Here is a 16206-nt window from a genome sequence, read left to right on the forward strand (position 1 = left end):
TTTTTTTTTCATTGGAATACTTTTTCCATTCTTTTTAACAGGAACCGGCTATTATACACATTGTAAGTAAAATGAAATTATTAAGCCAAAATTTTGTTATTGAAATGTTTAAAACGTAAATGATTTTTGTGATTAAAAGAATTATCTATATCATAATACTTTAAAACATTTTTTGTTCGTACGTATACTGTCAGCTTTTCAACCCATTTGGACAAGTAAGATTATCTGTCAAAGAAGAACCGTAAAAGACAACTATGATGTCATTGGTTGACAAAAATTTAAAGTTGACACATTTCAAAATCGAATAAATCCTCATTAATAAAATTTCATTCTCTTCGATTTAAACAACATATTATTTGCATTCTTTTTCATTTTTATACATCCAATTGTTACAACTTTAAATAAGTAAATTAATTAAATGGTGTGTGTATATATATATATATATATCACCATTGAATACAACAGAAAAAAAAAAAAATTACTGTTGTTTAGAGTTAAAATTTGTGTGAAAAAGAAAAAACAAACAACAAAAAAAAGAACTTTATTTCTTTTGTTTGCATTTAATTTTACTCTATATAAAAAAAAAAATCTCGCATTGTTCTTGGCTTTTAATTTTACCTTATAATATATATATATATATATTCATTTAATAATAGTTATATGTGAATTAATATTTAGTAAAGTAATATATTTATTTAGTAATAGTTATATATGAATTAACCCAGAGTCACAAAGTGGGTTTCAGGCTAAACTATCAACAATTGACATGGTGTTCTCAATTAGGCAGCAAACAGAGAAATCCCTTATATCTCACCTTCATCGACTTGACTTAGGCATTTGATTTGGTCAATCAATCGAGTCTTTTCACCCTCCTCCTCAGGATTGGATGTCCCCCAAAACTCCTGAAAATTATCATATCATTCCATGATGTCATGATGGCCACCGTCCAGTACAATGGATCTCCCTCGCACAAACAATGAATACGAATTATCGAACACTGTATACATACTAGACGATACTATCGCTAAGAATTACACGTTTACATTGGCATGTTCCATATGCAACTCTGTGACAGTATAGTCCGTATATTTATACATACATCAAAGACTCTTATAGATGTCCGTATATGTACCCAAAACTATACGGCTCGTGTAACTATGCAATCATAGACACCTTGCCAATCAAGAGTGGCGTGAAGCAAGATTGTGTCTTGGCACCTACACACTTTGGCATCTTCTTTTCTTTGCTCCTGCGCTATGCATTCCAAAAGTCAAATGACGGCATCTTTCTTAACAGTAGGAGCAACTTCGACCTATTCAACCTCGCCTGTCTCAGAGTGAAGACAAGGGTGCACTAAGCGCTCATTAGAGAAATGCTCTTTGTAGATGATGCAGCTCTCGTTGCTTATTCTGAGGAAAGTCTTCAACGACTCATCTCCCACTTTGCGATTGCATGCATAGGGTTCTTCCTCACCTAAGAAAACTAACATCATGAGCCAAGATATCAACACCAACTCAAAAATCACTATTGGCGACCACACCCTGGAGGTAGTAGACAAGTTCACATATCTTAGCTCCACCATAATCAGCAACTTGTCTCTGGACACAGAACTCAACATAAGGATAGGCAAAGCAACCACTACCATGGCCCGTCTAGTCAAGAGAGCGTGGGACATCTTGCTGACACTAAACACAAAGATGAGAGTATACCAGGCCTGCATGCTGAGTACTCTTCTTTAATCCTGGACTTTGTACTCACACTAAGAATGAAGATTGAATGCTTTCCACATGCGCAACCTCAGACATCTTTTAGGCATCTCCTGGCAGGATCGAGTCATAAAAATAGTTGTCTTCTCCCAGGCTGGCATATCAAGCATGTTTGCCATTCTAACTCAGAGACATGTGCGTTGGCTTGGTCATGTATGCTGAATGGAAGTTGATCGCATCCCAAAGGATATCCTGTTTGGCAAGCTCGTCTCTGGAACACAGCCAGTCAGACGACCAACTCTGCGCTACAAAGACACCTGCAACAGAGACCTGAAGACTTGTGGCATTCAGTCACAAGATTTTGAGTTAGTCATCCGATCACACAACCTGCCGAGCAATGGTCAAGGACGGCATCAAATTAGCAGAAAAGATGAGAGAAAGACAATGTGAAAAAAAGAGAACCCACAGATGAGACAGGATATAGTCGACCCATGCCACCCTGATCATCCCTACTGTTTACTATAACTGCAACAATTGCCAACGTAGCTGCAAATCTAAAATTTAACTATTTAGCCACAGCAGACGCTGTAGTAAACTAAACTAGGTGCAGAATGCTATTGTCTCAAGAGACAGAAAGTTGCCATCATGTATTTAAACAATATATTTATTTAAAAGACTTATAATTAACTATTATCTGTGATCATTTACTGAATAAATTTTGAAAAACTTTTAATTATAAATTTACTTACCTTGATTTTCTTTTATTTCTTTCCAGTGGCTTCACCTGTTTCTCCAGGTCAGTTATTTTTTCACATAGAATTGATTTCTTTCTTGCATTTGAAAATAACTTCAGCACAGTTTTTTTTTTATTCTCTAATTAAACAATCTTATATATGAAGCGTAAGACATGTATCACAAAACATTTTATTTTGAAATTAGTTCAGTTTTTCTTCCACGGTATACTTTTCTTAGACAAAACATTTGAAAAGAATTTTCCTTTTCTCCTCCATGTGCCTAATAACACACGAAATTTACATGAACAGAATTTCTTTCCAAGAAATCACTATATGCAGAACACATTACCACAAGATTACTTCCTTGCAGGTTACAATATGGTTGTCTTCAAATACTTGACAAATTAAATTTTGTCCATTCAATTTCAGTTCTCTCATAATAATCTTCATAATTCAACCGACAATCCATCCATTTTCATCCTCCAGTGTCTTTTGACCTTGATAAATGATGACTCATTAGTAAAAAAAAAAAATGTCCAGATAAAAACATAAATGATACACCATAAAACCTTTTTGTAATCCATGTAGTGTTTTTTACAGTGCTATGGAGTCTGAGACAAAACATTCAACCTTGATTCCTCAACACTTCCGGTTTTAAAAGAGCTGAAATTGGTTCGATAGCTTTTCTAGCTAATTTTATAGTAATAGACTATGCTATAATTTTCTTGCTATAATTTCTATATTGATTCATTTTAAAACATTATTCCTGTTTATTTTTATACTAGCGTTGGGGGACGGCTTGCTCGATCAGAAAATACGTTTAAATACATTTTAATTCATGCGGATTTCGTATTTTTTTATTACAAATTCTGTTAATATATATATGTGTGTGTGTGTAATGGTAAAGGGAGTGATCGTAATGGCTGGTAATGCTAGCGTCATATCAGCGACGTGCACATAAGTAAAAATCGCTCACACTTCACCAAAAACAAAAATAATAAGTGTCAGATTCTGCATAATAATCAAACGAACGTTAACATTTATAATAAAGTTTTATTTAACAATAAAGGTAAACCATTTTTGGTACTTGTATAGTTTAAGCAAGACATTCAAAAATGAAAATATTGAGAAAGAAAAAGGTTATATTGTACGTACCCGTTTTGGACTGAGATCTCAAAAAAAATTCATTTAATTTGATCGAGTAGTTTTTCTTTTTTCTTTTTTTTTACAGCAGAAAAACACGTTCTTATGAGAGCGCATTGAAGTTAGCCATTATGGATTTTTTAGAACACGCCAGGGGAGATAACTCCATGCAAAGCGCCGACACTCCCTCCCCGTCTTTATTACTAATTTTCGTCCTAAAACTCGAACCTTTTCAGTATCATAACAAATTGTTTTTTCGCTCTTAAAAAAAAAAAACAAAAAAAAAAAAACTACTTGATGAAATTAAGTGAATTTTTTTTTTTGAGAACTTTGTTCCATAACGGATACGTACAATATTGTTATCATTATTATTATTATTATTATTTCTGCTAGTGTTGGTTTTATTTCTGTCATGGTGTCTACTTTTTTTATTGTTTATTTTGTTGTTGTTTACATTGTTTTCATTTAGTATTTTGTTATTATGTGCTTTAATTATCATCTCTAAATTTTCGCAACAACTGTAAGATAACTCCAAGGTATTTTTATTGAAGATTTTGTGTAAGGGGTTGGTTGGGGGAAAGTGTTTTTGAATAAGATCTAGTCGAATGGAAAATAATGAGACAAGCTACCACGTGCAGACATTTAGACGACCCATGTAAATTATGCCTCCATGAAAAATTTGCTATCCTGTACTTTAAAGAACCTCAAAATCTATTAAACTGTAGACGAGAAATAGCAAACAACTGTGTTCACAAAATAAAACTTACTCTAGGATAGCGATACAAAATAGCTTTAAAACTAACAATAACAATAGAAAACAAACAAATAAGCAAATTAAATAAACATGAATATGCATAAACGATCACACATATATGTATATATGTATATATGTGTGCATGTGTGTGTGTACACATAGGTATATTCATATATAAAAAAAAAAATACACATAGGTATATTCATATAAAAAAAAAAGGAGGGAAAGATCCACGTTAAACCACTAACCTAGTTCTAAAACAGATCCTTTGTTCGATAAAATGCATGCCCATTGGCTGATAGGAGGGGGCGCGGTGGATACTAGAAAGCTGATTGGCTAACTAGAAATCCTCAACATATATAAAAACAAGAAGCAACCACAAAATTTGCGCATAAGCCTGATGAATCCTACAGTGGATGAAACGCAGAATATTCAGTGTAGCTTAATTGCCATATATATTTTATAAATTACTAACTAGCTCTACCTACGTATTGAGCACTTTTGAAGTAAATACTTAAAGTTTACGCATAAATCTATACTTTCGTATATTAAATTTGTGTGAGTAAATGAAGTAGTTATATATATATATATATATATATATATATATATATATATACATACAACCGAAACATTGTTATTACAACAACCAAGATGAAGAAAACATTTCAAAAACTATATATAGTATGCATTTGTGGTGTTTACTTTTTTCTTTCATATTCGGATGACGATTCTTCCGCAAATGTTCAAGAAGTTTGTCAAAAAAGAAAAATCTTTAATTTTTTAGCGTTTTTAATATTAACAAATTTATTATGTCTTATATTTCAGAAACATCAAAAATTACAACACCACCCAAACGACGTACACCATCTGGTCAGTAATTCTTTTTTATTTTATCTATACGCCTATAAATTGTTTGTTTTTTTTGTGTGTATTAATATTCATATTAAAAAACCCTTTTTTCTGTTTATTTTAAAAGAAAACTGTTATATATAGGTAGTGAAATTGTATTAATTTGCAAAAGGTGTAGCTAATTTGCATATTCTTTTAAACATTCATTTTAATTAATTAATTCCCTATTAGTTTTTTTTTTTCGGTTTTCTTGTGGGATGATTGTTGCAATATTTTTGCTTTATAATGGGGTATGATCCAGCACAGTTGGGTAATTCTATTTATAAACGATGCTGCTAGGAAATGACAAATCCAATTCACGTTCCACTAACAACCACTCAAAAATCAGAATTGCTCCACAAAAATTAAACCTTTTTTTTGTTGAAACTTCGCATGTGGTTTCTTTGTGTCAACACGTTAAGAATCTTTTGTTCTGTCTGAGAACCAGTCACCTCCAGGACTTGTGTAGAACAACTAACCATCGGAAACTGTTCTATCTACTGAGAACCACTCACCTCCAGGACACAACTAACCATCGGAAAGGGTTCTGTCTACTGAGAACCACTCACCTCCAGGACTTGTGTAGAACAACTAACCATCGGAAACTGTTCTGTCTACTGAGAACCACTCACCTCCAGGACACAACTACCATCGGAAAGGGTTCTGTCTACTGAGAACCACTCACCTCCAGGACTTGTGTAGAACAACTAACCATCGGAAACTGTTCTGTCTACTGAGAACCACTCACCTCCAGGACTTGTGTAGAACAACTAACCATCGGAAAGGGTTCTGTCTACTGAGAACCACTCACTTCCAGGACTTGTGTAGAACAACTAACCATCGGAAACTGTTCTGTCTGCTGAGAACCACTCACCTCCAGGACTTGTGTAGAACAACTAACCATCGGAAAGGGTTCTGTCTACTGAGAACCACTCACTTCCAGGACTTGTGTAGAACAACTAACCATCGGAAACTGTTCTGGCTACTGAGAACCACTCACCTCCAGGACTTGTGTAGAACAACTAACCATCGGAAACTGTTCTGTCTACTGAGAACCACTCACCTCCAGGACTTGTGTAGAACAACTAACCATCGGAAACTGTTCTGGCTACTGAGAACCACTCACCTCCAGGACTTGTGTAGAACAACTAACCATCGGAAACTGTTCTGTCTACTGAGAACCACTCACCTCCAGGACTTGTGTAGAACAACTAACCATCGGAAACTTTTCTGTCTACTGAGAACCACTCACCTCCAGGACTTGTGTAGAACAACTAACCATCGGAAAGAGTTCTGTCTACTGAGAACCAATCACCTCCAGGACTTGTGTAGAACAACTAACCATCGGAAAGAGTTCTGTCTACTGAGAACCACTCACCTTCAGGACTTGTGTAGAACAACTAACCATCGGAAACTGTTCTGTCTACTGAGAACCACTCACTTCCAGGACTTGTGTAGAACAACTAACCATCGGAAAGAGTTCTGTCTACTGAGAACCACTCACCTCCAGGACTTGTGTAGAACAACTAACCATCGGAAAGAGTTCTGTCTACTGAGAACCACTCACCTCCAGGACTTGTGTAGAACAACTAACCATCGGAAACTGTTCTGTCTACTGAGAACCACTCACCTCCAGGACTTGTGTAGAACAACTAACCATCGGAAAGGGTTCTGTCTACTGAGAACCACTCACTTCCAGGACTTGTGTAGAACAACTAACCATCGGAAACTGTTCTGGCTACTGAGAACCACTCACCTCCAGGACTTGTGTAGAACAACTAACCATCGGAAACTGTTCTGTCTACTGAGAACCACTCACCTCCAGGACTTGTGTAGAACAACTAACCATCGGAAACTGTTCTGTCTACTGAGAACCACTCACCTCCAGGACTTGTGTAGAACAACTAACCATCGGAAAGAGTTCTGTCTACTGAGAACCACTCACCTCCAGGACTTGTGTAGAACAACTAACCATCGGAAAGAGTTCTGTCTACTGAGAACCACTCACTTCCAGGACTTGTGTAGAACAACTAACCATCGGAAACTGTTCTGTCTACTGAGAACCACTCACTTCCAGGACTTGTGTAGAACAACTAACCATCGGAAAGAGTTCTGTCTACTGAGAACCACTCACCTTCAGGACTTGTGTAGAACAACTAACCATCGGAAACTGTTCTGTCTACTGAGAACCACTCACTTCCAGGACTTGTGTAGAACAACTAACCATCGGAAAGAGTTCTGTCTACTGAGAACCACTCACCTCCAGGACTTGTGTAGAACAACTAACCATCGGAAACTGTTCTGTCTACTGAGAACCACTCACCTCCAGGACACAACTACCATCGGAAAGGGTTCTGTCTACTGAGAACCACTCACCTCCAGGACTTGTGTAGAACAACTAACCATCGGAAACTGTTCTGTCTACTGAGAACCACTCACCTCCAGGACTTGTGTAGAACAACTAACCATCGGAAAGAGTTCTGTCTACTGAGAACCACTCACCTCCAGGACTTGTGTAGAACAACTAACCATCGGAAACTGTTCTGTCTACTGAGAACCACTCACCTCCAGGACACAACTACCATCGGAAAGGGTTCTGTCTACTGAGAACCACTCACCTCCAGGACTTGTGTAGAACAACTAACCATCGGAAACTGTTCTGTCTACTGAGAACCACTCACCTCCAGGACTTGTGTAGAACAACTAACCATCGGAAACTTTTCTGTCTACTGAGAACCACTCACCTCCAGGACTTGTGTAGAACAACTAACCATCGGAAAGGGTTCTGTCTACTGAGAACCACTCACTTCCAGGACTTGTGTAGAACAACTAACCATCGGAAACTGTTCTGTCTGCTGAGAACCACTCACATCCAAGACTTATGTAGAACAACTAACCATCGGAAAGGGTTCTGTCTACTGAGAACCACTCACCTCCAGGACTTGTGTAGAACAACTAACCATCGGAAACTGTTCTGTCTACTGAGAACCACTCACCTCCAGGACACAACTACCATCGGAAAGGGTTCTGTCTACTGAGAACCACTCACCTCCAGGACTTGTGTAGAACAACTAACCATCGGAAACTGTTCTGTCTACTGAGAACCACTCACCTCCAGGACTTGTGTAGAACAACTAACCATCGGAAAGAGTTCTGTCTACTGAGAACCACTCACCTCCAGGACTTGTGTAGAACAACTAACCATCAGAAAGAGTTCTGTCTACTGAGAACCACTCACCTTCAGGACTTGTGTAGAACAACTAACCATCGGAAACTGTTCTGTCTACTGAGAACCACTCACCTCCAGGACACAACTACCATCGGAAAGGGTTCTGTCTACTGAGAACCACTCACCTCCAGGACTTGTGTAGAACAACTAACCATCGGAAACTGTTCTGTCTACTGAGAACCACTCACCTCCAGGACTTGTGTAGAACAACTAACCATCGGAAAGAGTTCTGTCTACTGAGAACCACTCACCTCCAGGACTTGTGTAGAACAACTAACCATCGGAAAGAGTTCTGTCTACTGAGAACCACTCACCTTCAGGACTTGTGTAGAACAACTAACCATCGGAAACTGTTCTGTCTACTGAGAACCACTCACTTCCAGGACTTGTGTAGAACAACTAACCATCGGAAAGAGTTCTGTCTACTGAGAACCACTCACCTCCAGGACTTGTGTAGAACAACTAACCATCGGAAACTGTTCTGTCTACTGAGAACCACTCACCTCCAGGACACAACTACCATCGGAAAGGGTTCTGTCTACTGAGAACCACTCACCTCCAGGACTTGTGTAGAACAACTAACCATCGGAAACTGTTCTGTCTACTGAGAACCACTCACCTCCAGGACTTGTGTAGAACAACTAACCATCGGAAACTTTTCTGTCTACTGAGAACCACTCACCTCCAGGACTTGTGTAGAACAACTAACCATCGGAAAGAGTTCTGTCTACTGAGAACCACTCACCTTCAGGACTTGTGTAGAACAACTAACCATCGGAAACTGTTCTGTCTACTGAGAACCACTCACCTCCAGGACACAACTACCATCGGAAAGGGTTCTGTCTACTGAGAACCACTCACCTCCAGGACTTGTGTAGAACAACTAACCATCGGAAACTTTTCTGTCTACTGAGAACCACTCACCTCCAGGACTTATGTAGAACAACTAACCATCGGAAAGGGTTCTGTCTACTGAGAACCACTCACCTCCAGGACTTGTGTAGAACAACTAACCATCGGAAAGAGTTCTGTCTGCTGAGAACCACTCACATCCAAGACTTATGTAGAACAACTAACCATCGGAAAGGGTTCTGTCTACTGAGAACCAGTCACCTCCAGGACTTGTGTAGAACAACTAACCATCGGAAACTGTTCTGTCTACTGAGAACCACTCACCTCCAGGACACAACTACCATCGGAAAGGGTTCTGTCTACTGAGAACCACTCACCTCCAGGACTTGTGTAGAACAACTAACCATCGGAAACTGTTCTGTCTACTGAGAACCACTCACCTCCAGGACTTGTGTAGAACAACTAACCATCGGAAACTGTTCTGTCTACTGAGAACCACTCACCTCCAGGACACAACTACCATCGGAAAGGGTTCTGTCTACTGAGAACCACTCACCTCCAGGACTTGTGTAGAACAACTAACCATCGGAAACTGTTCTGTCTACTGAGAACCACTCACCTCCAGGACTTGTGTAGAACAACTAACCATCGGAAAGAGTTCTGTCTACTGAGAACCACTCACCTTCAGGACTTGTGTAGAACAACTAACCATCGGAAACTGTTCTGTCTACTGAGAACCACTCACCTCCAGGACTTGTGTAGAACAACTAACCATCGGAAACTGTTCTGTCTACTGAGAACCACTCACCTCCAGGACTTGTGTAGAACAACTAACCATCGGAAAGAGTTCTGTCTACTGAGAACCACTCACCTCCAGGACTTGTGTAGAACAACTAACCATCGGAAACTGTTCTGTCTACTGAGAACCACTCACCTCCAGGACTTGTGTAGAACAACTAACCATCGGAAAGAGTTCTGTCTACTGAGAACCACTCACCTTCAGGACTTGTGTAGAACAACTAACCATCGGAAACTGTTCTGTCTACTGAGAACCACTCACTTCCAGGACTTGTGTAGAACAACTAACCATCGGAAAGAGTTCTGTCTACTGAGAACCACTCACCTCCAGGACTTGTGTAGAACAACTAACCATCGGAAACTGTTCTGTCTACTGAGAACCACTCACCTCCAGGACACAACTACCATCGGAAAGGGTTCTGTCTACTGAGAACCACTCACCTCCAGGACTTGTGTAGAACAACTAACCATCGGAAACTGTTCTGTCTACTGAGAACCACTCACCTCCAGGACTTGTGTAGAACAACTAACCATCGGAAAGAGTTCTGTCTACTGAGAACCACTCACCTCCAGGACTTGTGTAGAACAACTAACCATCGGAAACTGTTCTGTCTACTGAGAACCACTCACCTCCAGGACACAACTACCATCGGAAAGGGTTCTGTCTACTGAGAACCACTCACCTCCAGGACTTGTGTAGAACAACTAACCATCGGAAACTGTTCTGTCTACTGAGAACCACTCACCTCCAGGACTTGTGTAGAACAACTAACCATCGGAAACTGTTCTGTCTACTGAGAACCACTCACCTCCAGGACTTGTGTAGAACAACTAACCATCGGAAAGGGTTCTGTCTACTGAGAACCACTCACTTCCAGGACTTGTGTAGAACAACTAACCATCGGAAACTGTTCTGTCTGCTGAGAACCACTCACATCCAAGACTTATGTAGAACAACTAACCATCGGAAAGGGTTCTGTCTACTGAGAACCACTCACCTCCAGGACTTGTGTAGAACAACTAACCATCGGAAACTGTTCTGTCTACTGAGAACCACTCACCTCCAGGACACAACTACCATCGGAAAGGGTTCTGTCTACTGAGAACCACTCACCTCCAGGACTTGTGTAGAACAACTAACCATCGAAAACTGTTCTGTCTACTGAGAACCACTCACCTTCAGAACTTGTATAGAACAACTAACCATCGGAAAGGGTTCTGTCTACTGAGAACCACTTACTTCCAGGACTTGTGTAGAACAACTAACCATCGGAAACTGTTCTGTCTACTGAGAACCACTCACCTCCAGGACTTGGGTAGAACAACTAACCATCGGAAACTGTTCTGTCTACTGAGAACCACTCACCTCCAGGACTTGTGTAGAACAACTAACCATCGGAAACTGTTCTGTCTGCTGAGAACCACTCACCTCCAGGACTTGTGTAGAACAACTAACCATCGGAAAGGGTTCTGTCTACTTAGAACCAGTCACCTCCAGGACTTGTGTAGAACAACTAACCATCGGAAACTGTCCTGTCTACTTAGAACCAGTCACCTCCAGGACTTGTGTAGAACAACTAACCATCGGAAACTGTTCTGTCTGCTGAGAACCACTCACCTCCAGGACTTGTGTAGAACAACTAACCATCAGAAAGAGTTCTGTCTACTGAGAACCACTCACCTCCAGGACTTGTATAGAACAACTAACCATCGGAAAGAGTTCTGTCTACTGAGAACCACTCACTTCCAGGACTTGTGTAGAACAACTAACCATCGGAAACTGTTCTGGCTACTGAGAACCACTCACCTCCAGGACTTGTGTAGAACAACTAACCATCGGAAACTGTTCTGTCTACTGAGAGCAACTCACCTCCTGGACTTGTTTAGAACAACTAACCATCGGAAACTGTTCTGTCTGCTGAGAACCACTCACCTCCAGGACTTGTGTAGAACAACTAACCATCAGAAAGAGTTCTGTCTACTGAGAACCACTCACCTCCAGGACTTGTGTAGAACAACTAACCATCGGAAAGAGTTCTGTCTACTGAGAACCACTCACTTCCAGGACTTGTGTAGAACAACTAACCATCGGAAACTGTTCTGGCTACTGAGAACCACTCACCTCCAGAACTTGGGTAGAACAACTAACCATCGGAAACTGTTCTGTCTACTGAGAACCACTCACCTCCAGGACTTGTGTAGAACAACTAACCATCGGAAACTGTTCTGTCTGCTGAGAACCACTCACCTCCAGGACTTGTGTAGAACAACTAACCATCGGAAAGGGTTCTGTCTACTTAGAACCAGTCACCTCCAGGACTTGTGTAGAACAACTAACCATCGGAAACTGTCCTGTCTACTTAGAACCAGTCACCTCCAGGACTTGTGTAGAACAACTAACCATCGGAAACTGTTCTGTCTGCTGAGAACCACTCACCTCCAGGACTTGTGTAGAACAACTAACCATCAGAAAGAGTTCTGTCTACTGAGAACCACTCACCTCCAGGACTTGTGTAGAACAACTAACCATCGGAAAGAGTTCTGTCTACTGAGAACCACTCACTTCCAGGACTTGTGTAGAACAACTAACCATCGGAAACTGTTCTGGCTACTGAGAACCACTCACCTCCAGGACTTGGGTAGAACAACTAACCATCGGAAACTGTTCTGTCTACTGAGAACCACTCACCTCCAGGACTTGTGTAGAACAACTAACCATCGGAAAGGGTTCTGTCTACTGAGAACCACTCACTTCCAGGACTTGAGTAGAACAACTAACCATCGGAAACTGTTCTGTCTACTGAGAGCAACTCACCTCCTGGACTTGTTTAGAACAACTAACCATCGGAAACTGTTCTGGCTACTGAGAACCACTCACCTCCAGGACTTGTGTAGAACAACTAACCATCGGAAAGGTTTCTGTCTACTGAGAACCACTCACCTGCAGGACTTGTGTAGAACAACTAACCATCGGAAACTGTTCTGTCTACTGAGAACCACTCACCTCCAGGACACAACTAACTATCGGAAAGGGTTCTGTCTACTGAGAACCACTCACCTCCAGGACTTGTGTAGAACAACTAATTTGCATATGTCTATAACTCATTTGCATGTGTGGAGACCAACTGATTTGAATAAAACGACAGATTGAAAGCAGTGCGTTTTAGTGTGTTTCATGATATGCATACCCATTTAACTTTCAATATCTCATTAATTCTTATTGTATGTTTTATTAGCTTTGATAAGTGGTGAAAAACTTTAGGACATTGTGAAAAAAAGTTTTAATTCCTGATTATGACAATAGAGATGAAAACGAAAACTTACCAACTGAAAAGCAAATGACATGATTTGCATATCTGGAGACCAACTATCTTGAATAACGGATTGAAAGCAGGAAGTTGAATTTTGAGAAAATCGAGAGAGTGTTGGTGTGCTTCTTAAGTGTCAATTCAATATTTGAAGAACAGGAATTCTATCAGTATTATCACTGTAACCATTTTATTTCTTATACTCAATTTTACAGAAGTCGACAATTAAAAATATTTCTTGGAATCCTTGCATCACAAAAAATAATTCTACACTAATTTAAATTAAAATGCCACATTATGAGAAGATAAATTATTTTAAAACACGTTATGTGAATACATAAAGTGTTTTAAAATAATTTATCTTCTCATAATGTGTCTTTAACAAATAAATAACAGTAGTTGCAGCAACTTATTTATTTATTTTCCTTTTTATATCATTTTTAGCCTTTTAGAGATCTAGTAAAGTTGATGTTAGACTTTTTCATCTACGTTTGCGGCAGTAAAATGAGAGTACATTTTGCCCATTTTCTGTAGTTTTAGTTGCGGCAGATAATAGTTGGTATCTAACTGAAAAAAGGATAAATATGACATAAAATAAGACAACAGTTCGTGGCTTGTAAGGAAAAAAAGTCTGCTGCTGTATTGTCATATTGTGTAGAAGGTATTACACTAACAGCGGCACCAGTTTCTATTAATACAAGGAATTTCCGATGAGACAGTGCATCCGATAATAGACGACACGGCTGGAGAGATATGGTGAAATTTGTTGTGTAATCTCATCGGTCTACCCGTTTCGATGGTCCGGGTTTTTTTTAAGCTGTATGGTTGCTCGCATTTGCGTGTTTTCTCCACAAAATGATGGTGGTAGTAACACGAGGTGGACCGTGAAGCAGATCTGTATTGAGATGGACGTCTGTCTTGAAAGGCATCAATGACTGGGGTGTGATTGTCTGTCAGTAGTGACTGTATCGCTTTGGTAAGGGCAGCAATTTCTGCAGATTTTGGACTGACATTGATTGCAGAGGGTGTTGTAGCAGTTTGGTGTGCGACAGTGGTTATGCGTTGTGATAATTGTCTACGATGCAGTCAGTGATAACCATTAGCTGCTCAAAGTCCTCGTCTCCAATGAAAATGGTCAGCGTATGAGAACTTTGTTGTGGAAGTTTGTCTAACCCGACAGCTGCTGGAGGATCTTTTTGTCCATGTTGCGACTGCCAAGCAAACTTTTCATTTGCCTCAAAAGCTGGGAGAGTTTTCGATCACTGAGACTTAGGTCATTGAAAAGTTGCTTCAACAGTGCAGTCTCTGATGTGCTTGTCCATTTGAGGATAGCTTCCTCTAATAGCTTGTATGAGTCTTTGCTTGAGGGTGCTCTGAAAATGTCTTCAACTTCTGCAGCGACTCCTGTCGGCAGAGCTTCCACATCTAGAAATACTTTTGGACTGAGGAAATGATTTGTCGATTTGCGAAAATAGCCTCTGTCTGAAAAAAATAAATATGTGGCTTTTGCACATTGAAGCTAGGCATCCTGGAAGGAATGAGGCTCTCTAGAGTCAGAAACAGATTGGTTCTCAACCATGTCGATGCAGAAAAAATCACAAAATTGATGTAGAGTTAGATTATTCTGTTTTTGTGTTTGGAGAAAAAAAATAATAAACTCTTTTTTTATTTTTTATTATTATTATTATTTATTTTTGATTGGATATAGTTATTTTCTAATTTATTTTATTTGTTCTTCTGCAAGCACATGATGTGGAAAAATGGGCGGCAGTGGGTTACAACTGTGACACGTTTCTAGAAGACATGGAGTTTGGCTGTGCATGTTTCTCTCGACTTCGCAGAGAAATTACGGCGAAATGTTAATTTATTTTTATTTTTAATGTTGTAGGTCGGCATGGAGGAATGTTTAATTATTATGTAAATAATTGCAAAGTTCATTTAATGTTTTTAGTCGATGATTGGAGGTCAGAGCCGAAAATCGGAGGTTATCAATTCTTGTTGACCTTTGCATCAAGGGTTTACAATCTTGTAGACGATAAATGTGTGTCCTCGACTCAGACATTAAAATAAGACAACGTAGGATCGTATAACATATATACAAACAGAACCTTTGTTAGAAACAATGGAAAATGTGTGTGTGTGTGTGAACACGTGTGTTTGGACATAGTTCTGGAATGTTCTTTAATGTTGTTGCAAGATAATTCATGCTTGTAGAGTTTGTTTGTTCAGTGTTCATGTTTATACTTAGACAAACAATGTGTTACCTTGATAAGTTTGGAATTACATATATGAAGTATAATTCGATCGAATAATTTCTTATAGCAATGCGTGTCGCATGTGTTCGTGGTCGTGCCAGGTGAAAAGAGAAAGAGAAGAAATGGAAGGGACAGAAAATGACCTCGATGCTGTTCATGTCAAATCAACAGCGCAACGTTGTTTGTGTGCTGCACGCATGTGGCTTGTTTTGTGTCTATGTTTGTGCCACACACAAAACCTGATATAGCAGCCGTAATAGTTAATGCCATCTACCTGAAACTGGCATAAGAATGCTCACTAATTGCCTGGGAGAGCAGTGTTCAATCCTTGGTCAAGTCAGATCAAAGACTCAAAATATTATACTAGAATCTTGCTAAACACTCAGTATTGTAAGATAAAGATAAAGAGTAATCTTGGGAAAGGAGTGGTGCTCTCCCCTATATACAGATATGTAAAATGTACCCAGAAAAAATCATGGCTGCAACGTAGTCATTAATATGCAGGGACCCAACACATTGTAAACTCTGTCGCAAAGAAC

General features: G+C 39.4%; 1 protein-coding gene across 1 annotated transcript in view; it reads left to right on the plus strand.

Annotated features, from left to right (window-relative positions):
* The window catches only part of LOC145291527 (uncharacterized), a 1250821-nt gene that overhangs the window by 470653 nt on the left and 763962 nt on the right, over positions 1-16206 (plus strand). Inside the window, exons 35-37 of the mRNA XM_080137518.1 lie at positions 42-62; positions 2482-2502; positions 5163-5207. Of these exons, the coding sequence (XP_079993644.1) occupies positions 42-62; positions 2482-2502; positions 5163-5207 (87 nt within the window). The remainder of the gene's footprint in view (positions 1-41; positions 63-2481; positions 2503-5162; positions 5208-16206) is intronic.

The sequence above is a fragment of the Euprymna scolopes genome, chromosome 12, assembly GCF_053919585.1.
Source record: "Euprymna scolopes isolate OS-2025 chromosome 12, ASM5391958v1, whole genome shotgun sequence".
Taxonomy (NCBI): Eukaryota; Metazoa; Mollusca; class Cephalopoda; order Sepiida; family Sepiolidae; genus Euprymna; species Euprymna scolopes.